The 26,082-nt window shown below is 43.5% G+C and overlaps 2 protein-coding genes across 4 annotated transcripts; one reads left to right on the top strand and one right to left on the bottom strand.

Annotated features, from left to right (window-relative positions):
* Positions 1-6,159: 6,159 nt before the first annotated feature.
* armc1 (armadillo repeat containing 1) lies at positions 6,160-16,535 on the bottom strand. 3 transcript variants are annotated; one of them, XM_036522443.1, is made up of 7 exons: positions 16,363-16,535; positions 14,856-15,087; positions 13,346-13,437; positions 11,155-11,335; positions 10,641-10,757; positions 10,455-10,529; positions 6,160-9,248 (listed from the first exon to the last, which is right to left on the bottom strand). In XM_036522443.1, exons 2-7 carry the CDS (start codon positions 15,015-15,017, stop codon positions 9,057-9,059), a joined length of 819 nt encoding a protein of 272 aa, XP_036378336.1. In that variant the 5' UTR covers positions 15,018-15,087; positions 16,363-16,535; the 3' UTR covers positions 6,160-9,056. The 3 variants fall into 3 exon arrangements, with proteins under 3 accessions (XP_036378336.1, XP_036378334.1, XP_036378335.1); XM_036522441.1 differs by having other exon boundaries at positions 14,856-15,059; XM_036522442.1 differs by lacking the exon at positions 16,363-16,535 and having other exon boundaries at positions 14,856-16,346.
* Positions 16,536-17,500: 965 nt separating this feature from the next.
* Positions 17,501-25,806, top strand: mtfr1 (mitochondrial fission regulator 1). The gene is made up of 8 exons (XM_036554252.1): positions 17,501-17,579; positions 18,917-19,062; positions 19,450-19,548; positions 21,582-21,706; positions 21,803-22,056; positions 22,636-22,894; positions 23,201-23,375; positions 23,515-25,806. Exons 2-8 carry the CDS (start codon positions 19,027-19,029, stop codon positions 23,560-23,562), a joined length of 996 nt encoding a protein of 331 aa, XP_036410145.1. The 5' UTR covers positions 17,501-17,579; positions 18,917-19,026; the 3' UTR covers positions 23,563-25,806.
* The last annotated feature ends 276 nt before the right edge of the window (positions 25,807-26,082 follow it).

Here is a 26,082-nt window from a genome sequence, read left to right as displayed (position 1 = left end):
GGAGGGACAGATCGGCGTCTCCTTTGAACCACCACATTTAGCCTCACAGTGAGCATGCCCCATCTGAGATGAGGGCTGTTTTCCTTAGAGAAACATACCAGGTGAGAGAAAGCCAGTTTGAAAACCATTAGCAAAGTTCTCAGGAAAAAAGGCCACTTTACTAAGGCTAATATAATCTATTTGTCACATCCTGAGTTGTAATAATCAACATTTCAGTCTAGTTCCCTCTATGTGGTCAGTCACAATAAAGTTACTTCAGGCCAGTCTTGAGGATATTTTAACTATATTTTGATCTGTTGGAAAATTGCTGTGTTTTATAAAATACTACAAAGGTATTATTTTGGGTGACTCAAGAATTACAGTCCATTTGGCATGTTGATTGTACATAGGGTCAATTTCATGGTGACACTGATTCAATGGGAATATCTGGAAAGAGAAAAAAGTGCAAAAAAAGTGTTTGTTCTGACGTTTTGCACGTTCTATGAATTAGGAATTCATGTGACTGAGGTTCTGTTTGCCCTCAGTATGTGCTGCCTACTTCTCACTGGAGGGCCAAGTAACTCACAGGCCAATTCCATATGGAGTCCATATTGAAGCCCTGTAATATTATAACCTGCAATGTTGACCTCCACGCTTGCAGTGGAACTTAACATCACATTTGCACAGCCCCATAGCACTACACACAGTACTATCCCATTCTGTCAATATTTAAGGTGAAAAATGTCTAAATTAAATCTCCAGCACCAGCCTTTACGGAAGACTTATCGCATCCACAGAGTGGCGGTCTCCACACTTGCATCGTCGGAAGTCATTTGACATAAATTACAGGTGTCATATTATTTTCCAGCACAGAGAAAGTAATTTACTGCTGATCCCATTGACTGGGAGTTGAACCTCAAATAAAATTGTCAGACTGTCTCAGCATGGAGATGTGCCCTTTTCCCTTATCACCGAGGAATCGTTTCTATTTCTGCGAGCTCAGATTAACAATGCAAATATTGCCAGTGACCGGCACATTTATACGCAAATATGCAACTATGCAGCTATCTCCAAGGAACAGAGCGGGTGTTAAAGGAACACTGATTAGTTTTTATCGGAGCAGATTATCACACTGTGATCTGGCTGGAAGTAAAGAGAGGATTTACCAGCCCTTAGATTAAAAGCTTCATTTAAATGGCATAAACTGAAAAGATATTTCTCAACTGCAAGGGAGGAAAACAATAACATTGTGATATCACTGGTATATTTCCTCGCACATTTAGAGCATTTATACTTCTGCAGGTAGTGTAATGGTGTACACGCAGTGTTTTCTGGCATAATGGAGTGCTAGCTGCTCAGTCTTGAGCTGATAAGTAAGACAAGTGTTTTAAGAGAGAGTCACATATATTTTGTCCTTATTGTAACCACATCTTCGTGTGCTGCGGGTGCTCTATGAAAGGGTGTAGATTGAACGTCTAACATTTCAAAGCTGACTAGCGCCCTCTAGTGGACCATGCTGAAAGGAAAAGAACGCTTCCCCTAGTGAGTAATTATTTCAGATGGAGGAAGAAGATGACTGTTTCATCTCTGTTCAAGCAAAAAGGAATTTCACCTCATGGGAATGGATAATGTAAGGTACTACTGCATGCTTCCACTATCTGCTAAGCCTCCTCAGGCTTTTCTTGTTTCCTCATTCTGAATGAATGACATAAAAATATCATCTTCTACTGTACACGTAAAGCTCTACACGTACTGTATGTGCATTTTGCAAAGACAACTACATTGCTGAACTTCATTTTACACCTTCTTGCGCTGACATTTCATTTTCTTTTCTGGAGGTCAAGAAACAATCTCAAGACGTGAAGACATGGGAGGCAACAGTGCCTTTTTTCACTGGACGGACTGCATAATTACAAAGTGCCAAGATTATATGATTAATTATTCATCTGGTACTCTTCATGAAAGTGACTCAGGGCTATCTACCTGAAGTTGAGTGATGTTTTTCCCATTAATATACTCACATGAAGTCCCCGTTCACAAAGATTACCGATGGGAGTCGATTGTAAGGAGGAAAGAGAGGTGACCCCTGGACTTATTTTGTGATTGCAATATGTATCGTGAAATTGTTTACTATAACTGTTAACTGTAGAGCACATGTGTATGTATTCCATTTTTTCCAAGTCATATGCCACATGTCAGCTAGAATACACATGTTACCGTGAGTAAAGACTATAGCATATAGTTCCACCACAATGTGAGGCTGGTGACCACAGAAGCTGGCAACCCCACCCATGGTGCAGCAACTTTGGACGTTGTCTCTGAAAAGGATCTTGATTTGCCCTGTCTGCATTTGCTTAAAACAAAAACCACTGCCACCAGTGGCAATACCCCAAACCCCCCTCCCCCGCCCACTCAATATGAACACGGTACTCCACACATTGGCACCTCTTTGTGTCTAGCTGAAGGCTATGACCTAGTTACCTGTCCAATGGTTGTTATGGCTCAGGTCCTCAGGCGTAAAGGAGCTCTATTTCCACCATGTAGATGTGTGCGTGCTATACTTCACTGCATCATGAAGATTGATGGTGTGGCCTGCAGCACTCACTTTCCCCCATAGTCTTCCAAAGCTGCGAGTGGACCCTGCTTCAGGAGGAGGAAAGTCCTTTCCTCTGGACACCTCTTCATATGTGCTACAGGGATGGAAACCTTCCAACAGAGATTAAGGACCCCATTCCTTTTAAAGGGCTACGAGCCCCAGAACCAGTTTGTGCATAATGAAGATTTACAGCTTTAACAAGAGGCTTTAAAATTAAACCATGATCATATAGAATGTGTTACTACTCCAATCTACATATTAATGTTTTACTGAACCATTCTGATGACCTCTGACCATTATGAATTATATCAAGATCCAAACACTGGTTGCGGGTAGGCTTTACTTAGCCCTGTTCTGACCAGCCAAAAACACATTTGGCCAAACACTGTCAGATACTCTCATTTGAGTCCCATATGAGTTGTAACACATAGTATTTGTGTCTTGTTGAGTTGTTTTTGCTGATGAAAAACACTTTAGGTCCCTTTCTGAGGGGACACAGTTTACGTTATGTGCATGCCTGAATGCTCTTTGATTGTTCCCGACAGCTTCAGAATCTGACTGGGTCTCAAATGTGTCAGGTCTCTTCTGCATTCACCCCAAACCAGGTGATGGACTGTCATCGCTCAACACTTTAACAGGAACGTTTTTAAGTTGCTCAGAAATAAATGTCATCATGACACTTCAGCAGGTCTCCTTCCCATGTGGATGTAGGACCACATTTACAGTAGGAGCTGTATCAGTAATCCTCCACCATTGCTAATATGTTTGTCATTTTTGCCAAGTCAATGTCTATTAACATGAGTGAGGGAATTGTTCATTTATTCTATTCTACCGTTTTAGCACTTACATGTCTTAAACACATCATATATTTTCATTATTCTGAGAGAAGCTGGCTGATCCACACTCATTTTGAAAGGAATTCTGCAACAAAACCAGATGAGCAACCAGATGAGCAGATGAGATTTTTGTTATATGCAATTCCCACTGGTTACATCAATACACAAACAATGTAGGAACAATAAATCAGGAACAATAACCTACAGAACTAATCATATCAATTTGCAAAATTACTACCTATCACATCTATGGAATACTCAGCTCAAACTAATATGGGTATTTATTTAATTTTACCACATTGCAGTCCTCAGCTGAAGAGCTGAATTCGGGCCCCCGTAGAAATTATGAAGGGAGGACACAGTATTACTTTTGCAGGGTTTTTTTCAGCAATGTGTTTATAGTTGATCACATGATAGCTAGCATTTAGATCACCTCTTGTGCTGGCATTTGTCTTGGTTTGTTTGTTTGTTTGTATGCTTGTATGCTTGGTTGTTTTGTCGGCACACAGACATGGAACTTGCAGTTCTAAAAATTCTGCTTGTTTTCAGATTTTAAATTAGGAAAGTGTTCAGACGAAAATGCAAACTTTTAACGCAGACCAGTTCACTCCATATAACACTGACATCACCTGGCCATTTGATATATTGCATTTTGATCAAAACCTTTGTAATGTTTCAACTAAAAAGCTTCAGATACTAGCACACCATTTGGTAGAGTGCATACTTCCGTGACTGTTGTCATAGCAGCCCTAAAATGACTAATTTCTCCCTTGATTAAAAGTAAGCTTCACCATTTCCATGCACAACTGTTTAAGCTATTCACTCAGACAAACAGAGACCAGCACACAAGTTCTGCTTGAGTAGGGCAGGTAGTTCCTGAAACTTACTTCAAAAAATGGAAAAAAAAAAAAAATACTATCTTCTAAGTCACATAAACGGTTTATGTATATGCATATTTGCAAGATGAGCACAACCGGACGTATCTAAAATTTGTGAGATTCATTTTTTCAAAGTATATTTAATGTAATTAACTAATTAAACTAAAATTGTCTCTGAATGAATGAGTCTGACAAATTCTAAAATGCTATGTTTATTAAAACCACGTTCAATGTCCAACTGTTCCAGCAGATAACCCCCAAAGAAAGACAATTACAAGGGCAGTCCGTCAGTGTCGATAGGGACGAAAATGAACAACGAGCTGCGACCGATGATAGCACGCTTGTTGAGGGTTTCCGCTGGCCGGGCAGCAGCAGTCACTGGGGGTGGGTGGGTGGGGGGGCGGGCCACGTGGTGGCCGCGCTGATCTAACCACTGCTGCCACATGGGGCCTGCGGCCAGGACGCGGCCGCTCCGCGCACGCGGCGAGACGGCAGAGGGTGACCCCGGGCTGTTTACGGACGCACTTGCAGGGGAAACAGATTTCCTCTCTCTCCGCGTGTACGGCTGCTGTCCTCAGCACTTTGATCTCCGTGGCAACGCGAGCTGCGCTGCGGCTCCCGGGCTCCCTGCAGCAGATGCCCGTGTCCCTGGGCCAGGCGCGCAGACCCTGACGTGACGGGCCAGGACTGGTGGGGCCTGTGGGCTGGCCCCCCAGCAGCCAGGGTCTGTCAGAACCAGGGATGGCGGGTCAACAGTGAGGGCTTGGGCGGGGTTGGCGTACCAGTCGTGCGCGCTCTCTGGATCTCCTCCACTGCACCCCAGAGGCAGCGGCGATTACTCTCATTAGCAAGAGGGTAGACTCCCTGCCTGATGGAATCAGGGTCCGCGAGCGCCGCTCATTTCAGCTCCGCCAAGCACGCTAAGCACTGTGGGAATCTAGTCTGAGAGGAGACGACACGCCCTCGTCCACGTAGGACACAAAGCCTCCCTCCATTACCGTCCATAAGCCGCTGCAGTAGCGATTTACACACACAACAGCAACAGGCCCTGGTGTATTGAACTGATGCTAACACTGTATGCATTTTATACTGTGCAAACATGTGCTACTCACAGCACCACTGTGACAGATATTTAAAACCCCTTCCATTAGCCATATATGGTAACTATTTCTAAAAGGGTTTCTCATGTCACTGGCAATTGCATGGATGGACAGTGATATTAATACACTGATAAGCTGTACCACAAGCTGACCTATTCACTTGCAGAATAGTATTCCTTCCTTGCTCTGGAGCCAGTCACATGATCATGTTTTGTTTATATCAGACCATAACCTTTTCCAATTACCCTGTTCACACTCAGACAGATGAACAGATACATTACATTAGTCATTTTGCAGATGCTCTTATCCAGAGCAACTAACAGGTGACTGGTTTTACATGTTATCCACTTAAGACGGCTGGATATTTGCTGAGGAAACTGTGGCTTAGGTGCCTTGCCCAAGGGTACAGCTGCAGTGCCCTAGCAGGGAATCAAACCGGCAACATTTCAGTTACCAGTCCTGCGCCCTACCACTATATTGCCCTGCCCTGCCCCCTCAGCACTCTCACAAGCTCTGCTCAACCAACAGGAGTAATAAGTAGTGCTAGGAAAAATGAGGGGAGAAACATTAACAAACACAAATCTCAATCCTTTTACAGTAGCGAAATAACAATGGGGAAAACTTCCAAATTTCTCACTAGCAGTAATCTAATACTAATATTTCCAGAACTGAAATGTAAATGCCCATCAAAATGAAGACAAAAAGAAAAATTCTTTTTGATTTAAGTCATTTAATTTTATTTAACACTTTTTACAGTTGTTGTACCTGGGAGCCATAGTTGTTTGAAACGATTAATACTGTACCTAAGAAGGCGCACACACATTGCAAATGTGAAGCTCTACAGGAAAATGCTGAAGAATTGCAACAGGGTTATTTATCCTTCTTTATGTACTGAGTATCACGTTGAGGTTTCAAATGTTAAAATGTGTTACACATTCATGACCTAATTGCATCTAGAGCATGATTATGTTACAAGGTAAGACATAGTTCTAACACTGCTTCACTGTTCTGTACCTATGATATGCAGTGGTTGATTCTACATTCCTTAAATCAAAATTTCAGAATGTTAATACTGAAAGCTTTGTGCATGGTAGACACTGAAAAGATATACAGAATAATGGTACATAATTGTATATCATGCTATAGAATACTTAATGCTGATGACATCCCAATCTTACCCTGTGCCAAGTAATTAGTTACGTTGGCATTATATTGCTGTTGAACAGCAAATGTGGCTAGTAACATATGAGTCTACTTGTGCAAATACTTTCACCTTACAAATGTATTGTTTTAAATACTGTCATGCTTAAAAAAAATGACAAGGTGAAGGGATTAATGAAAATGCGTCAATGCCACTAAATCAAAGACAATATCAGCCAAAGACAATTCTACAGAGGGACCTGTCAACATGCTACAGTGTAGACTGGTTTCTTCATGTTAGTCTTGGGAGGAAGACACACATCTTTACTCCGACAGGGAGGTTGTCCATACAGACTGGCCAAACGGAAAATACCAATTGCTCAGAAGTTCAGAGGAACTGTACATAAATGATCAGAGCCCCAGTGATCACTGGCTATGTGCAATTCAGCCTGAGTGTGCAACACAATCGTTTCAGAATTTAGGACTGAAATCTAAGCATTTAGTGCGGGAGCGAGAAAATCAGGCACCATATTACATATTAACAACCCTGATTTGAAAAGCGTCTGCTGCACTCATGAAACCTGCACAAATGTGCGGGGTCTCTTCATGGGCAGAGCTTCAAAGACACTGCTGGCTCCCTGAAAAAAAACAAAAAAAAACAAAAGGAAATAAAAAAAAAACAATGGAGGCTCTCCATCTCTACATCAGTTTCCACTTTAAGGGTGCTTAGCTGTGCAACGCACAAAAAGCACTTTTGGCAAGAGGGTGGATGACTTCCACCAATCAAGGGACAAACTGATATGTAAAGATACAAGACCTCCTGATTCAGAAAGTAAGAGCATGGTTCATTACAAAGAACATGGTCTACAACAGTAGGATACTACAACTGTCTCACTGAAGCATTGCTGGGTAGGTAGAGAAGTAATATGTGGTTGACATAGAATCACGTAGTGTAAGGAGCCTACAGTGCCATGGTGTGGCTGGTGGTGCCAGAAGCAAAGTGCTATAAATGACCATAATCTGTGCAATAATTATACTTGGGCTTGCCAGGATTTAATCTGATTTTTTTTCCAGTTTTTGAAAATAAAAATCAATATTTATACAGCATATACTTTCAGTGTTATCACTACTTATGTTCAGGACATTGTCTTATAGGCAGGTTCCAAAGAAGAATAATTTTAAAACGGACAAAGGAAACTACAACCCTCTGCCAAATGAACAACATAAAGCTATAATGAGGCAGCAAATATCCCAACCTTAAGCAAAAAGAAACACTACAGATCACCTAGAAAAGAAGAACTACGTGATACTTATACTCGTATGCAAGTATCTATAAATCATAAATCTCGAAGTGTTCCAAAATTGTTGCTTGAGCTGGCAGGGAAATCCCAACCTTCTGTTATACCACATTTTAGAAATTTAAGCAAATTTAAGCAAAAATTCATAGGTTATTAACTATTAATACTGTCAATATTTCTTAGTGTTGGTGTTCTGAGTTCAGTGATCTCAATATATATATCCAAGATGACCATTAAAACTGAATCCTGGCAAGCCCACTTGCACTCCTAGCAAGAAGCAACTGCTTGAAACATGTTTCCAATGTCTGCAGCTCTACTGACAGCAGCTCTACTGCAAGAGCTATGGTAGAAAAGATACAGATCTACTGCCATGGTTCCTGTTTTACTGTATATTAGTATCACTTAATGTAGCAGATGCTATGCGTTTTGAACTAGGTAGCAGCCATTGCACATTTAATCGAATTTCCTCACAAACAGGACTTTGCAGCTACCCGTGCAGAAGCCTGGGAGAGCTGGTGCAGTGTCATTACAGATTGGGCCAATGATAATAAAGATAGTGTGTTCAGATTTTTAGTGACATAGGTTTGAATGGAGGGGGGAGGAAAAAACAAACAGTGATTAAAAAGGCAAAGGCACACATGATAGAATAAGCACATACACAAATGAAGCAGGCAACTCGAACGGCACATGCGAAAAAGAAAAGAAAAAGCATCCTTTAAAAAGCACGGAAAGAAATCAGCATGAATAAATCTGCATTTATGAAACAAAAAAAAAAAAAACTTTCAGATGAGAGGGAAACATACTAAATGGAGCTACCAAACTCATGCGAAACAAAGATCCGTTCCTTCCCAGAGCTGCTTCATGAGGGACGAGGTCAGAGCTCTGCAGTGACTCCACTGAAACCCTATAAATGAAGCATCCTTCACAACACATTTCGGATTGTAGAAAGGTGGACCCATTGAGAACGAGAGAAGTTCCTTTTGAATGAAATCACAGAGAGTGAGGAGCGATGAGAGGCCTATCCTGAACCCAGTCCTCATCTTCCAGTGGCTCGGGGTCAGCTTAGAGCGGACAGGGCATGTGTGCGAATGTAGGTGCGTGCAGCGTTTGCTTGCTTTTACGCAGTTGCATTATTGCGATTGGCACTTGGCAGTACAGCGTCACGGGGGGACGGGGCCTGCAGCCCAATTCTGTGCAGTCACTGCAAAAAGCCCCGGGTGGCCACCGTGTCACCAGTAGAATGAGCGGGACAAAAAGTTTGCGGCGGCGCTGAGCCAGCCCATGCCGTCCTGCATGGAGCCCACGCGCGACACGGCCTTGTCCAGCTCCTTAGACGGGCTGTCCTCCTCGGGCAGGTAGTCCGGAAGATCCGTGTTCTGTTCCACCACCACCTGGGAGTCCTCCGGGAACGGGACCATCACCTGACCAGCACACACAGAGATTGCACAGCACCCATCAGTACTTCAAATTGCCTGAGAGACGAACGCTTCTTTTCTCTTTTCTCTCACCCCTGGGGCTATTCACTAAGTCTTCAACTGGACATTACTTTCAACTGGAAATAGCATTTTCAGACATGTGACTTGGAACAATTGGTACAATGGGAAAAAGTTTGCAAAACTGTGGTGAAACAAAGCTACATTAAACATTAGCTCAGCAGCTGAGGCCCACAACGCTCTCCTCTTTGGATTGCACAGTGATAACTCATACCACTCTGCCATCTGCTGGGCATACGTGGAACAGCAGGCAGGCCGAGAGATGCTTCAGCGTTTGGACATTTCAGGTCAAGACTGTGTACCTCCGGGTGGTGAACGCCCTTCCAATATTACATGTGGAGGGCTAATTTAATTATGGCAGAAACCCTGTTTAACCGCGTCCCTCTGCGGGTGAGCCAGAGGCTCGGGGCACTCTGACACACTGCTCTCAGGCCACGCGAGCCAGCCTGGGATTGATAGTGTTACAGGGCACTGAGTAACTCCTCTGCGGACAGCAGTGAGTGAGAGCACCCCGGGCAGACAGGCCTCATGAGCTCCACATGTCAGGCTGCATCTCTCTCATTTCGCACCATGGGGCTGGGGACAGTCAGACAAACCCACGGTTACCTTCGCAGGCATGTGGGGGCAGCCAGCATCATTAAGAGACCGGAGATGAGGGGGAAAAAAAAAAAAAAACACTCTTACTTCCCAGACTTCTCATAAAAACGTCTGTAAAGATCACAGACAAGGTCAACAAAGCTCTTGGCTGCCTGCTTTACTGTGTCTTTCTGTCAGTATGAGGGAAGGCAAATCCACTTGACAACTGTGAGGGGCCCAGTATTACACCAGAGACGGTTAATCGGGGAGACCACACACTCTGCCTTATTTGCTGGAGCAGCTACAGAGAACCGGTAAACACTGAGGTCATTCCAGAGTTCCTCTGTTAATGATTTCCAGTGATGGAATGTGTGGTGTGGTGGAGACAGATTTTTCAATGTAAAAGGGTTCAAAGTTCAACAAACTGTTCCCACAGACACATCTTCAGTGATGCCAAGCCGAACTAGGAACGTGTCAAATACTACCTAAAGTTCTGTTCACAGTCAGACTGGTTTACAGCACCCTTCATTAAGTGCGCATTAAGCCAGTTCTACTCACCTCATCTCCATCCTCACCCTTTACAACTTGCTGTGCCTTCATGACTTTGGTGGAAGCAATAGCTGTGCCCAGGGCCTGTAGGGTGGAGAGAGAGTCACTTTAACCTCATCCACCAGCTGTCCCCTCACAGATTTCCCCACGATGCCGTGCGGCACTCGGCAGGAGGCGCCACACGCCCCGACTCACCTCTGCCTTGAGGTCCGACCTGATCCTGACGACGCACCTCTTGACCGCCATCTGGAAGGTGAAGCTGATGACGCCTCGGATCTTAAGTAGCGCCTCCTCACACAGGCTCCTCCGGCTCTGGGAGGGGAGGGGGGGGGCCAAACAGAATGGCAGCATTACCTTTCCAGACGGAGAGGGACACACCGTTTCCTTTAACCATCTCGAGTCACGGGAGCGCTACTGTGCTGAGATCAGTTGCATGACTGAAGCTCTTTACTTCATTACGGGCTTGCCATGAAATCTGCTGACTATGGAAACATAATCAGGGCAGGTGCTGCAGACCTGGGGAAGGAACCTTGGGCATAAATGCCACGCTGTTAAATTCCTGACATTTAAGTAGTGACCCTCACGCTCTGCGGCGCATGTTAACAGAGAGGTCGGCGCTGCGGGAAATTTAGCTCAGAGGGGGGGGCCTTTATCTGTGGTGGCGGACAGTGTTGGGGGAGGTCCGGTTCGGAGCAGGGCGGCCACTCACAGGGTCGTCCAGCCCGTCTATGTGGAGCACCACGGTCTTGGCACGCTTGTTGTTGGTCCCGAGGAAGAACTGGGCCTTGCGCCTGCAGGAGGCCCCCTGCTCTGACTCGGCGTTGCTGGAAGCCTGCAGAATCTCGTAGATCTCGGAAGCCAGCAGCTTCGTCTCGCCGGGGGTCGTCGACCTGGGGGTGGAGATCAACGCTGCTTATGAACGAGCCTCAAACGTTCCTGTAACCTTTGCGCTAAAATGCAACATGCACTGCCGTTTGTATGCTTCTGCATGTATTTTTTTTTTGTTTTTTTGTGTTTGATTGAGTTCCTGCCGCACGTTAGACACATTAAAAGGAGGCGAGCCAGACTGGGTTGAGCGCCTCCTCAGCGTGCACGTATTCTGCAAAGCCCTTTCTAAAGGTCACATGTCCACCCGAAGGGAAAGAACAATACAGCTGCATGGGGGGTGGTCTGCCGGTCTGACCGGCTCCACAGAGCCGCTGTGACAGCGCCGTCGCCGGCTAACCTTTCCGCCGTAAAAATAGATGCCCTTCCAAGCTGGCACCCGTTCGACGCGCTCGGACCTCCCGGTCATGAGGTGTGATAACGGCGTGTCCGAGAGCGCTATGCTCTCAAATCAGATCACAGGCAAGGGGCGCCCATTTACGTGCGCTCCAAAGAGAGGCATCACTCTTGGCCCCTGTTTCACAGAACCCCTGGTCGATCTCTAAATGGATTTGGCTTCTTCTCCTGCGCCTCTCTCCAGGAATAGAGCAATGCAATGAGCCAGAGTCAATGCAGGACAGAAATAAAGCAGACCGCTCGGGTAGGGCATCAACAGTGTAACAATGCACGTAGGAAGCACATGGCCAGCATTGCTTTCTCCTTTTCAGTGGCAGTACTCCTAACTGCCGTTCTTTAACGCGTGTGTACATGAGCAACAATGCCACAAGAGACCTGAAATGCACCTACAGACTATAAACATTGGAAATGTCACCAGCCCATGATTCACGCATTGTGGCTTGGCTGGGCATCCGCTCGGCAGCACTCTCTTAGTGCCTCACGTAGACTCTGTGTCAGTTAGGCTTCCTGTTTTTCGCACTGGGTAGGATTTGAGGTGGGTATTCCCTTTGCATCTAAACACAAACCAAAAACCTATGTAGCTTAAATATTCACAATCCATTTACAAAGACAGCAGGGATCAAAATCATAATGCCCACAAAGACTCCTCTCTCAGAAGGGCAAGAATAGATGCTAGAAAAGGTTTCCCTAACTTTCTAGGAGCTGAAGAAGGGGCACATATGAAGTATCTGCCCATGAGAAATGCACAAAAAAAAAAAAAAAAAAAACTTGGCCGGAGACGTGGCCTATGTTTAGAGCCAAACTTCATGCAAGATCCCTTAGTCTCCATTCCACACAGACTCCAGCCATGAACGACCTCTACCAAAGTCACAATGCTTGGAATGATAAGACGGAGCTGCTGGAACTCCAGGGCAGTGTTTGACGGGCAGAATCCTAACCGAAGTGACTGGCCAGTTACAGGGCCTGCCGGGGATGCACTCCGAGAAAGGCAAATCAACAGCGTGCTGCCAACTGCTGGCACATTCGTCAGAGAGCATAATTATTAACAGCAGTCACATATCGCCACAGTCCTCTCTGAAACACTCACTCAAAACAACCCAAATGCCACTCCCCAAAATAACTGTATGCCGGTTGAGAGACACCCCTCTAGTGGACAGTCCAAACAGTAAACAGCTCCGTGTCATGCTTAGAATGAACAGTGAACCCATGTGCCCATATGCGCTATCAAAATGGCACTGTATCACAGAAAAACAATAGAACAAGAGGTCTGTACCCGGAAAATGCACAATACACCTCAGGATAATACCCATGTTGTCAGTCTCCCATAAAGAAAATGAAAATGGACTTTTTATTGCATTTGTGCAGAGAGGTGGACAAGTTGCAAATTTACACAAACAACAGGCCTATCATTACACTCTAACACTGATCCAGATGGAACTATGTTACTCATAACATGACACCCTGTGGAAAACATTCAGCTGTTCCCGCTACAGAAATCTGCAGATCTAGAAATATCTAGCAGCCACCGGAAGCAAAAGTTGCTGGCTTTGTATTTTCAGCGTAAGGTGCGGAGCAAGCGGGTGTCCCCGTTTCGAGGGCGTCCTGCGTGAGGGACTTACTTCTGCATGACAGTCTGCAGACTCAGCATCATCCCCAGCTCGCCCTTCATCTTCTCCCGGTTGGCACGGCATTCTGCCAGGTACCGCAAGGCCTGAGAAGGACACAAGTCACACGCTGGGGGTCACACTCGCGCTGACAGCAGCCGTCCACTGCAGTGACATCCGGCCCCACGCGCGCAGCCGAGCCAACGCGGAGCACGCAGGGGCCTGATCTCAGCGCACGTCCCCAGGGGGGACGAACAGCTGTCCTGTAAAGAGCGTGTGCAGACAACCTACGGCGAGGGGACATAATCGTCTGGTAGCCTGTGCAGGGTGCGTTTCTACGCTTTCATTTAATTACACTTCCTTCGAATTCCAATGTCCTGAACGTCTTTTAGAGCTCACTGAGAAATCGCCTGTCCAGACCAGCCTCGTAACCATGTGGCCAAGACCAGATGCCGCCGGCCTGATGCCTGCATTAGGATGTTGCTGGGTAAACACACAGTGTTGATGTTTGTGCTTAGGCATGCGTGCCGTCGTCTCAGCATGGGGCCGCTGCTGCGTGTCCAGTCCAATTGCTGCTCCAACAGCAGTCAGCAGCAGGGGGCGCCCCGTGACATATATGGAAGCCTTTAATCAGGCATGCTGCTTTACACAGTCTCTCTCTAGAGAACATGAGACTGCTTGTTTGCTCACACTTCGATGACCTTGATTTTGTAGTCAAAGCCATGCAAACAAACACAGCCAAATTACTCATGATTAAGCACAAGCATTCCACATGCTTTAATGGTCAACACATACCCTGTGTAACCTGTACTATTTATAGCTACTCACTTGAGAGGAAAGTTAAACATATAAAAAAACAAGGAAACTGCACATCTATACATAAACATATAAAGGAAATCTTCGCTTTGCAGTGCAACATGCTTCAACTGACAAGCCAGAACTTATTGTTCTCAGCAGATAGTTTTTTTTGTCACTGCTGTGTTGAAAGATTTGGAACATACAGGTTCCACACAGAATCAGCGCTTTTTCACCACTGCAAATGTAGACTCTTTTAAACATCACAGGTTAAAGAATTTAATCTCCAAAGTCAATGTTTGATTTAGAAGTAACAGACATGTTTACCATTTTCACTGCTGAACACTGTGACACAAACTGCAGATAAGTTTATGATATTACTGCACATGCACAATATGCCAACACAGCACAGTACACAAACAGATACAGGACATTTCATCACTGTCACACTTGGTTGAGCTGTTAAGCACTTATAAGCATCCGCTTAACCTAGCTAGTATGATGATGACTGATATTAATAACAGTACGGTGTTATGAGACACCTCTTATGAACTTGCTCTCTTGATTTATGGAACATCTAATTTAAGACAGATCCAAATGGTGATGCAAGTACAGTACTACTTGCCCCCTGATTCTCAGTGTAAATTCTGCTAAAGAAAAGACCCAGGGAATACAACAATGGCATTGCCATTTGAGAAAATATCACCTGATCTGCACAAAGTGCTCTTACCAAAAGTGCGGAGTAGACGACCTGTGGGTTGGGGTGGTCCAGGAAAAGGATGAGGCCTGGCAAGCAGCCTTGATCCTGGACGATGGCTCGCCTGTTGAGGGGGTCAGCAGCTAGGTCCCGCAGCTGGTTCACCACCGCCAGCGCGTCCGGCTGCCCGCTCATCGTGCGCCCGCTTAGCGTGCCATGCGCGTGGAACCTTGCCTCCTGCGCACTCGGCGGAACACAGTCAGTCCTGAATGAGGGAAACCTTAAGACTGTACAAACAAACTACGCACCACATTCTCACTCTTTTCCACATCATAGCAGGGGTTCTTTACTAGTTTCAATACTGCCAAACCAATATTCCACCAACAAACTTGCACTACTAACACACATGTACCTACTTCTCTGAAGTGATTTTTTTTTTCTAAATATTGCCAATCTTTTGTAGCATGTGGCGTAAGGTGCCTATTTTAACCTGTTTAAATGTAAACCAGGGGGGAAAAAACAGCTATTTGACATGTGCGTGTGTCCTTGTATTGTACTTTCTAACATGACAGTGTATGCACAAAAGGAATATATCTCAAGTCACCGGAGCGGTTTGGCCAGCGCAGTTCCGATCAACTGCATCAGCAAGGTATAAGATGACAAACTTCGTTGACAATTGACGGGACAACAGGAGTGACAGATTTCTCGTGTTAGAAGTCTGACGCCTGCTCTCCAGCAGTTCCTATTGCTAGGCCTTGCAACGTCTGACCCAGCTGTTTAATGGAATACGGCGAAGACCTGAAAAACTTCTATTTTGAAGCAGATAGCAAACTTGATCATACTTCTCAGCTCATAGATGTCGATGCTATATATGGAATAGGGATCGCAGAGGCCAGGGTCAGAGTAAATGCCTGCCAAAACAGCCTCAGTAGCGAGCTAATAAACTAGTTGGCTAGTTCGCTAGCTACCTACAACAGCTCTAACTGTAACTATTCATATAGACTTCACTCCAGCATTCAGTGCCATAAAGTCCCTGTCTAGATAGGTATACTAATCTTAGTTTACTGTACTTTGATCTAGTGTAGTTCTAGCCATCAACTAAAAAATGAAATTAGTTAGCTTGGTTGGTAGCATACAGGGCCTCACGTTGCTAAGCAAACTACTTACCTGGACGGGTAGCGCGTTAGTAAACTGTGAGATTCATGATAATGCACTTATCGAGCTAGTAAATTCGAACGATTAAAAACAAAAACTAGACAAATGTAAACTGACAAAGTCACTGGCACTGCGTCTAAAGTTAGTTACCCAGCGAGCTAGTTAGTTAGGTAGGTAATTTGGCTTTGAGCTGCAGTCAGACCCTAAATACTTCAAACAGATGCCTAGTCGGCTATGTATCCCTTCCGAGTGCCATCAAGGCCACAAAACATTCACTGGCAGGCTCTGCGCTCCTTGCATTTCTGTCCCTACTGGCATCTCCACACAGCTAGCAGCTAGCTAACCTTTAGCTTGAACACATACACATGAATGTCATGTGTCTTACCCCTGTAGATCCCTCTTCAAATGAGAATTGCACACGACGTCAAGGCCAGATTACAAGAAGATAACAAAAATGTTCCGATAAATGCCACAATTTACGTCGCTCAAATCGGATTTAAACACCGGTAAACGCACAACAGCAATGCGGTAACTTGCAATGTCTTGACCAATCTTTATTTTTTTTTCACCATGAATCCGTCACGTCGCTCTTTCGACGTTTTTAATTGGATGATAGAACTCGCTACTCCCACAAATAATAGCCAATCAGCAAAGCCTTTCTTGAAGCGAACTATCAAATAACTCGCTTGTAAACGTCGCTAGGTGGCTATTTTGATATACTGTATATGTGTATATCTGTTCGATATTTAAGTAATGTTTGTACATTTGTCTTCTTGTGAGACTAACAAAAATTTCAAATATATGCTGAAATTACAATTTATATGTGTTCAACTAATTCACCAATAATGCAAAAAATGGCCATCACCAAACGTCTACTTGAGCGTGTCAGACTGCGCCAAAGTGCGCAGTCGTTGATCTGTGATTCACTCTGGCAGCTTGCACTGTTACAATCCATTGGGTTGCCATAGTTTTAGCTATCCACAGAATATACCGATCTTGAACACTGGGTAATTTTACGCAGCACGATGCTGCCATAGGTCGGATTACCTACAGTCTCAGAATCCACCTGTTAAACTAAAAGGTACTCAAACACCTAAGATGTTGTGATGGGATAAGACGAGGTTCTGTGAATCCCCAAAACGGGAAATCGATGGGCTATCGTTATTCCGAGTTCACAAAGTGTTTTGATCAGTTCATATGAGTCCGCGAGTAACGGCACAAAGTAGTTGCAGTCATTACGAGATTCATTCTTTCTAGTCTGTCTTTCACATAACTACTTAAATGAAGACCCCAACTCTGCGTTTGCGTCCTTGGTCATACCTCAGCCATTTAGATTCTGATGCTGAATTTTTTAGAAGGACTAACTTATACAATAAAAGTGACTGTATAACCCGTGCATTTCCAATTGGTCGGCTCGTCCTGTCATTCACTTACATTAACCAATTAATATGGGCAATTTTTTTTTACGTCTGCTAGCTCACATGTCACCTGCACCAACCCTCATTGGTCTGTGAAACTACATGGTCATGTCCCACACCACCATAGTGGCGGTGAGAGTGTCTGAAGAATCTGGAATTATATGTCGACATTGAGAAACGTTTTGTAAGTGTTTAACTCGAGTCTTGTAGCTAGCTCACATTAATTCAACAAGCCTTTTGTTATGCTGGATTTCGCTTGCTACCTTACAAGTCTGTTCGGACAGAATGGTCAATTTAGTAGCCAGCTCGCTGCATAGCCGGTTCTTAAGTCCCCGTAGAAAATCGTTTTAATAACATTAACCGGCGAAATAACGTCGAGCGATATATCTCAACATATGGGTAGCTCGCTATAGCAAAGTTGGCTAGCTTTTGCGTGGTTATTGTCTAACTAGCTAGCTCTTCTGTTTGTCACTGTAAAAGTACTGAAAACAAGGAGGAGCACATTCAAGTAATCCATGTTGGTTTCTCTGCTTGCTATGTAGCTTCTTGGCTCAGACGCATGGAAAAAATGCATCTTATGCTGCTAACCTAGCTTGCTAGCTAATATTATCCAAGGCCGAAACGCGTCAGTTAGCTAGCTAGCTATTCGGGTTGCGTTGTCACTGACAGTTAGTTGGTTACATTAATCAGCAACACATACTTGCTCAGTGAAGTTGCCCAGGTAATAGAATGAATTAATTAGCTTGATGTGGCACTTCCACTGGCAACAAGAACAAGAACAGTTAGTTAGGTGAGTTAGCTGCGTAGCTAAATGTCGTCTGTGTCATCCGCTATAATTGGCTACCAGTTATGATTTTTGAGCATGCTTGGTAGCAGGCTAGATTGCCGGACAAGCTACCCCGTGTTACACGCTTGCTATTATGTTAAATGATACGCCATCTCAGCCCATTGTCCCTCAGCGAGGCAAATAACGTCCCTGACTAGCAGGCCAGCTAGCGACAGCCAGTGAGGCCTAGACTAGGTTTCCAAGTACGAAAACATAAACAATCCATAGGGAGGGTCCGCAACGAAATTATTACACAGTTAGCTGTAAATAAATAGCTACGGACAATCGCAGTGGTCTGCACGAATTGTTTTGGTTTTGAACCCCAGCTAACCGTATTTTTAAAACTTGTTGTTAACTAACCAACATACGTTTTCTGTAGTCGTGTTGCCGCATTCCAGCGTTGTGCACTATTTGCCGAGTTTTCACTGTTGCAAGCAAAGGTGCATAACAGGCTTGCTATATAGCTCGCCGGATACCCGGTGTGTTGTATATTTCTGGTCAGAAGTTGAGTTATCTTCCCCCTCCTACTCTTTGCGGCCACTGCTAAGCTGCTCTTAGCGCTTGACAGGAGACTGGGACCTTACCAAGAGTCTGGGATTGCCGCCTGCCGTTGTTTTCCCATGTATGTTTTACTCGATTTTGCAACATTTTGTGCTGTTCCGGCATGTTGTACAGAGTTTCTCCTGTAACCACAGCTCCGAGAAGACCTGCAGACAGCCAGCCCATTCACCACACTGTCACTGTAGGCTGAAGATGTTCTTGTGGACCTCTTTCTGAAACTGTCTGACAGGTTGACACCGATAGAATGACCCGGGAACATGCTGGGATTGAAATGGACTTGGTAATAAATTCTACATTCATTTGTGGTGTTATCCAACAAAAGTACTGAGTCATGGTTAGACCCTGCGGAAGTATATTCTGCAAAACAGTGCTAATCGTTTGTATTCACAAATGCATGATTTGTGTGTCTGAGAGCACCGTGCATCAGGCACATTGACGTGAAAGCACCTGAAGTGTTAATGCACCTGAAGGTGAAATTGATTCAGATTGATAGCTGTTTTAAGTGCCCGTCTTGAATAGTGATCTCGGGGACAACATGTGTCCCTCTTGCACTGGAAACTGAGATCTGTGGCGGCACATTCGCAAACTCAGGCTGTGAACTTTAAATCCAGGTTTTCACTAGAGAGAATGTTGTTTTACATTTGGACTTAATGGTATTTTTTTCCAGATCTTTGGATCAGTGAAGCCTTATGGGTCCTCTAGGAGTATTGTGAGAAGAATTGCTACAAACCTTCCTCTGAAGCCTTGTCCTCGTGTCCACTTTCAGGTATGGCAAGTAAATTCATGTATTAGAGGACATGTAAGCCTTAGAATATTGGTTATCACAGTACGGTGTGTGCCTTTAACCACAGTCAAAGCCAATGTTGAAAGTTTATTCCTACTGTTTTCCGAAACTACCAGTAAAGTATTCATCCTAAAGTCACATCATAAGATCAAATGGGTGAGCTCTTGAAACATCCTCTGAGACAAATCAGAGGAAAAGGTGGCAATTCCAGTTGGCTACCTGTTACCTCCTCCCCCATTTGTGGCCCTATAACTCCAAACTTCATTTCAGTTTTAAAAAAGGTTTCATTATTGATGCAGAATTTTTTAAATAAGCAAACAAGGGTTTCTCTCTCATACACACGTGTAATTTCATGACGTAGACTGTTGTGTTATTTTTCCATTCGTTACCCACTAGGTTAGTGGCGTATCGCAGCGGTATGCTGATTGCACAGTTTTTCCTTATTTTTTTATATTATTATTTTATGCCAGCAGTCTCTGTCCCTCTTCGCAATTCTTATTCTACTTGTTCACTGTTCTTTTTCAAAATCCTGAGAGTTTTGTAGTGTGTTGTATATGCGGCCATCCACTGAAGGTCTAGAGTGCATGATCTCCATTATTATTAAAATGGTGGGTGCAGTTGCACATCAGATTTGCCACACTCTTGCCTGCTGACCTTAAATGGAATGGACTGCTCATCTGTGAAGGCTTATGACACTAGTTAGTTACACTAGATGTGGGGGAAACTGCTTAAACTGTCTACTTTAGTCTGTTCATGTACAATGAACTTTCCTTTAAAGGTGGGGTGCAGTCGTTTTTAATTTCTTATTTATAGTCTTGGATGAGGAGTGTTTTTAGTTCCATGGAAACTTTCAGCACTCTCACTAAAATAAATTATCTAAAACCATAGTCTTGAGGAATTTTTTATTCTGATAATTCTAATTTATATAAATGTATTTGGAGATGGTCACCTATCTGTATGCAGTTTTGAATGTTCACGCTGTTCAGGGATGTTTACCCCTAATGTTTTTGGACTGCATTCCACCTTTAATATTCTTTTTTATTGTTGTAGTCAACAGTTCCTTTTCTCTCTTTCTCCCTCTGTCTCTCAGACCTTTCCCTTCCAGCTGTCCTTAACATGAGGAATGCAGTTTACCTGCCCTAGGTCAGTTCTCTGTGTTAACTGTTGAAGATAATGCAATGTGTTGACAATTTCTTCAGCAGCTATTCCCTTCATACCTAACTAGTAACACCAGAGTTTAAGAAAGCACAAAATCAGTGCTTTTCTTACTGAAATTAAAATAGAAGTGGGAAAGATACAACTGCCAAAATACATGATGTCTTCAACATTATGTTTCATTATCAAATAAATGAACTGATATAGGCTGCTGAAACTTTATCCTTTGGTATTGTTATTGTCAGCTGTGTGCTTGTCCATTCCTGTATTTAGCACAGTGCTGTCAATCTGTTGATGTGAAATGCATCTTGTTTTACTGTAAGAATGGATAAGGTTTGTATTTAGCATGTTTTGTTGTGTCAGAACTTTTTTGTGCCTGTACACAGAAGTGAACCTTATTGATCTTTTTTCTCTGATTATGAAAACCTTTTGTCATTTTACTTCATTTTATGTTCAAACTCAATGGTGTGCATTTAAATACTCGTAGCATTAACTGACAGCGCAAGCACAGCATAGCTGTACTGAATACTGAAGCCATGGTTCAAAGGTCTCATTGCCTTTACATGCTTGAAATAGTCAGGTGTAGCCAATTACAGGTTCCGAGATGTGGAGACAACAAAAGCAGGTATTGGAAAAACAGGCCTTTGGCACATTGTCAGTATGAAGCCAAATTATTTACTCTGTGTCTGTAATTTTGTCTTTCACATGCATGCTCTATGCAAATTATGTATTATTCATTTTCTAAATATCTATTTTTTTTTTTTTAAGATATAGAATTTTTATTGTGCTGTACATGTCCTGTATAATGACTCTGTCTAGATCTAACTGCTCTTCTTCACTACTTTAAATGTGTCCTGTAGCTTCAAGCATATGCTGACGGTGAAAACCGTCTCAACAGATCAGTTGAGCGAAATGGGTTCATCGCTTCCCTCGCCGATGTTGCCTGGATCGATGGAGAGGAAGGGGACTCCTTTGCAAGGCAGAGGTGACTTGAAGAACCCCATATCTGTTGAGGTTCCCTCAGTTCTGCTGCCCACAGGACAGGCAGTTGTTCTCTGACACGCTCTCTGTATGTGAACAGGTCAGAGCCACAGCCCGGGCTGATGTTCCGCTCCCAGCCACACCAATCCCACAGACCTCTGAAGAGACAGAGGTCTTTGCCCACCCTGCACCAGGAGGAGCTGGTTCACCAGCAGGAGCTGGTGCCCCAGACCCCCGTGTTTGCCAACCATGAGGCCATCCAGAAGATCAGCGCCCTGGAGAGCGAACTGGCTAAACTCAGGGCTCAGATCGCGCAGATCGTGATGGCCCAGGAGCAGAGTGCACAGCTAGCTGGTGGGTTATTTTTCGTGTGTTCAGAGGTTTTTTCTTTGCTTTTCCTTGCTTTGTTTTTCAATAATAATTAATAGTCTAGTCCTGTTGCATTTGGAATTAAGTTGAGACAGCAATGCTTTGACAGCAGCGCTCACTGGTCACCACGTACTGTTAATGTCTCATTGTAAGCAGCTAAGCTGGCTCAGAGTTGGTTAGATAAGCTTGTGTCATGGTAGCATTGCCACCAGCAGGACATATTTTGTTCCAGAACAGTTGTGTACTCTGAGCTAAAAGGTCAGGACAGTGACAATGGAATACAGTGCTTTTCATAACTGCAGTAACTTGTTTCTGCCTTTAGATGATGTTTTACTTTTTGTTTCACCTTTAGTGGTTAATGGTTTCAAGGAAGTGCTTTTAAAACAGCAATTATTGGCCTGCTCAGCCAAATAGTTAGACATATATTATAACTTGTCTAAGAAATGGCATATCATTTTTATGTTTTGAAAGATCCTGAATTCTGTGTCATAAGTGCCTGCCAATCATTATGAAATATGTGTGGTCAAAGGACAAGCCTGTAACCACGATTTTGTGACTTGTCAGCCACAGCCACTGTACCACCTGCTGCCCCCGCCCCACCTGGTGGGCTGGCCCCTCCACCACCTCCCCCACCCCCGCCCCCTCCCCCGCCACCTCCAGGCCTTCAGCGGAGCTACTCAGCCATCGACCTCATCAAAGAGCGCCGTGGGAAGAAGGCAGACCAGGAGACCGTGGTGGAGCCTGGGCCGAAGCAGCCAGAGCTCCCCAGCATGCTGGATGTGCTGAAAGACATGGGCAAAGTGAAGCTCCGCTCTGTTAAGAGGTGCGCAAAACAGCCACACCCACACCCACATCCACAGCTGTGATGTGGTTTTTATGAACTAACAGGGCCATGTCAGTTTGTGTAAAAGAAGACCTCAACAGCCATTTATTTGTGGAATATTTAAATGAACAAATGTGTACAGCGCACACATGAGAAGTGATATTATTAGATTATGATGGATGTTAATTATAATAAAAAAACTTCTGAATTATTAGCATGGAAGCAAGTAAGCAGCAGGAGCTGAGCGTAAGGTGATGTGGGCATTGAGGACTCTATGTATATACTCTATGTATCTATGCATTTTAGTCGACCAGAGGAAGGCCATGCCAAATCTAAGCCCGCTGACCCCACGGACGCAGCCTCTCTCATCGCAGAAGCTTTGAAGCGAAAATTTGCTCACCGGTTCCGCAGTGAAAGCCAGAGCGAAAATGACTTCAGTCTCCCCGCTCCCGAGGCAAAGACTCGCTCAGACCCTCCCATGGTAAGAGCTTTCCAGCTGCCTAAAATGCAGAAATGTCACATAATCTCATATATTGCAAGATAGCCAGCTTCTGTTGATTGTCCTCATGTACTTCAAACCATCCCAAAGTGATTGTCGTTCTCTGCTGTTTCTTTTACAGTTTGGGCAGCACATGTTGAAGTCAACTGGAAGGAGGAAGCTCTGCTGAACCATATAACCATATAGTTTGGGGTTTGACTGACACATTGAGGCCTTGCTGTACTGTCAGTGAATGCCTTGGCTATGAAACCAGCCAATTTAGTTATTTTTTTAATACAGTGAAGCCTCATTATGGGAGAAATGTGTGATGCTCCATTGCATTAGGAATCAAGGCATTTTTTGTCTGTACTGTCAATCAGTGTTCATATATCTTCAGCATATTGGGAAGGCTTGCACGTTGTAGAATATTTTCATATTCATATCCAACACTTAGATTTTAATTTATTTTTCTCCTTAAATTCTGTGTACTAATTGATGCTAATTTCATAGTTCTTATAATTCTGATTTAATTGAGGAATTCACAGAAGGAGTGCTCTTGAGCGTCTTCCTTTTCCAAAGTACCAACAACGAAAAGACGTTGTGCTCATATTCTGTTTAAATTATATTAAGAAGGGACCTGCATTGGCCAGGATTCATCTATCACCATTCAGTCATTTTAGGTTTTGTTTTTATAAGTTTCTTTTTGGAAAAGAAAGGACCTATTTGCAATACTGCAAGGCCAGTTTGGACTCTCAAACACTACAAGGAGTGGAAAGGCATAGAACTGAGAGTTTGTCGCAGTCAAACCAAGTAGCAGAACGCACATAATGAGTCATATAGAGGTCACTGTTCCATACCTGAGATGTGCCTTTGTGAAATCCAGCTTTCACTGTTTCAGCACATTTGCTGTTTAACACTAGCTGTGTTAAGTCTCAGTGCAAAAGATACTGCTCAGAGCACTTTCCTTGGGCTGCTCCATCTGTGGAGACTTGCATTACACTTGTAAAAATGTTATTTTTCAAATGGTTAATTTAAGATATCTGGGACTGTTTTTATTTATATTTGGTGTTAGGAAGTGTCATGTTAGAGCATCTGTGCTTTAAATTGTCAAGAAAGTTATGTTATATGCTTCCATTTGCTGATCAAATTGAAGCATTTATGCTAACAAGGTATATTCATACATATTAAATGTGTAGGAATGTTTTGATTTGCCTGCCTTCTCAGTCATATTTTATGTTGAATTTAGTAACGTGGAACCAGCTAATTCAATATAATACAAAGAACCTGTGCCACTGCTGGTTCAGCATCTAAACCGAAACACTGACATACGTTAATTTCATCACCTAATGGTCAGTAGACTGTTTGAATCTGTAACTGAATTAAGAATAACTTAATTTGTAGTAAATACTTGACATATTGAGGGATATTTACAGATACGTTTGATAGATTCTTACCTCTCCCACCTTTATACGGCAAGTATTTTCATTTTATAGAATTGAGTTTGTGTGTCACCACAAGAATTTGCCATCCCAATTGCCAACTGCATAGTCTTTCCGCTTGTCCTGCATACAGGCGTCAGTGTTAAAAAGCCAAAGATTATTTCAATGTTTCAGCTACAGGTGTACTGGTAATTTGGTGTGCTCCTCAGATTTGTGTCAAAATGCACTCAGGAGACACAGCACTCAGGAGTTTTTTGTTTTCTTTTGTTTTCAGTGACACTAAAACATTGAACAATGCACAAACCGTTAAGTGTTTGAGAGAGTTTGCTCCAGCTGTGGACTGACAGAATGATACTGCTGTGTCAGTGAACACAAGGAACATGCAGTTCCTTCTATTCCACAACTGTCGGAAGGTTGTTGTCTTGGGATGCATGTTGCGGAGGTCTGGATTTCCCCCTTCGATGGTTTCTGACTCAATTTAATGCACTAATCTCTGTTGTAATGTCGGATGAGGTCTTGTCCTCTGAATGACAACAGAGGGCATCATTAATTCATCTTCAAGCACCATGTATTTAATTATTGAAAGGTTCTTAAGTATTCATGAAATGATACAATAGTTGCTTTGGCAACTCAAGTTGGGGATAAAAAAGTTGGCAATATTATGCATTGAACTTTTTTAACTGAGTAATGTATGTCATATTGCAGATGGATGGTGTAAGTTTGGAATTTTTCATTTCCCTGTTTCAGTGCAAAAATGCAATTGCCTAGACTTTTTTCCAAATGATTATAATTCTTTTATACTTTAGGTGTATGTACCTCAGACAAGGGAATATTACATGAAAGGAATGCATTGTATGATCTAATCCCACTATACAAAAGTGTCAGGTGTCCACTAACTTTAAATGCCAAATAACATGGATATGCAAGATGCTGTTGAATGTCCAATTCATTGTTGGAGTTGGTAAAACTGGATTTAACTGCACAAATAAACAAGATGAAACCTCTTTGTGAGATGTTATAACATTCTTAAGGGACATGTGTGCTTTAAGTTTGTCAACTTCCTTCAAAATTCCAGTTCCCCTGTCAACCGCCACCAATTTTAATTCATTAGAACCTTCCATTCACTGCAGTTTAAAACACCAGGAATGGAAAGGCAGCCAACAGCAAACACCTCATTTATCACCCTTGTTTCATTTGAGTTAAATTAGCATTCATGTGACGAATTCTGTATGCCCACCATTCTCAAGTCTTTCGTTGGCTGTGGGACTACT

This window comes from Megalops cyprinoides, chromosome 2 (assembly GCF_013368585.1).
Source record: "Megalops cyprinoides isolate fMegCyp1 chromosome 2, fMegCyp1.pri, whole genome shotgun sequence".
Classification (NCBI taxonomy): domain Eukaryota; kingdom Metazoa; phylum Chordata; class Actinopteri; order Elopiformes; family Megalopidae; genus Megalops; species Megalops cyprinoides.
This window is presented reverse-complemented; position numbering and strand designations above follow the sequence as displayed.

Coding starts and splice junctions, on each gene's coding strand:
- armc1 (XM_036522443.1), bottom strand. CDS start 15,017: ATGAGCGGGCAGCCGGACGCGCTGGCGGTGGTGAACCAGCTGCGGGAC. Junction 11,336..13,345: donor CTGCAGACTGTCATGCAGAA/GTAAGTCCCTCA, acceptor CTCCACCCCCAG/GTCGACGACCCCCGGCGAGA. Junction 10,530..10,640: donor GGTCGGACCTCAAGGCAGAG/GTGAGTCGGGGC, acceptor TCCACCCTACAG/GCCCTGGGCACAGCTATTGC.
- mtfr1 (XM_036554252.1), top strand. CDS start 19,027: ATGACCCGGGAACATGCTGGGATTGAAATGGACTTG. Junction 21,707..21,802: donor GACTCCTTTGCAAGGCAGAG/GTGACTTGAAGA, acceptor GTATGTGAACAG/GTCAGAGCCACAGCCCGGGC. Junction 22,895..23,200: donor AAGCTCCGCTCTGTTAAGAG/GTGCGCAAAACA, acceptor TATGCATTTTAG/TCGACCAGAGGAAGGCCATG.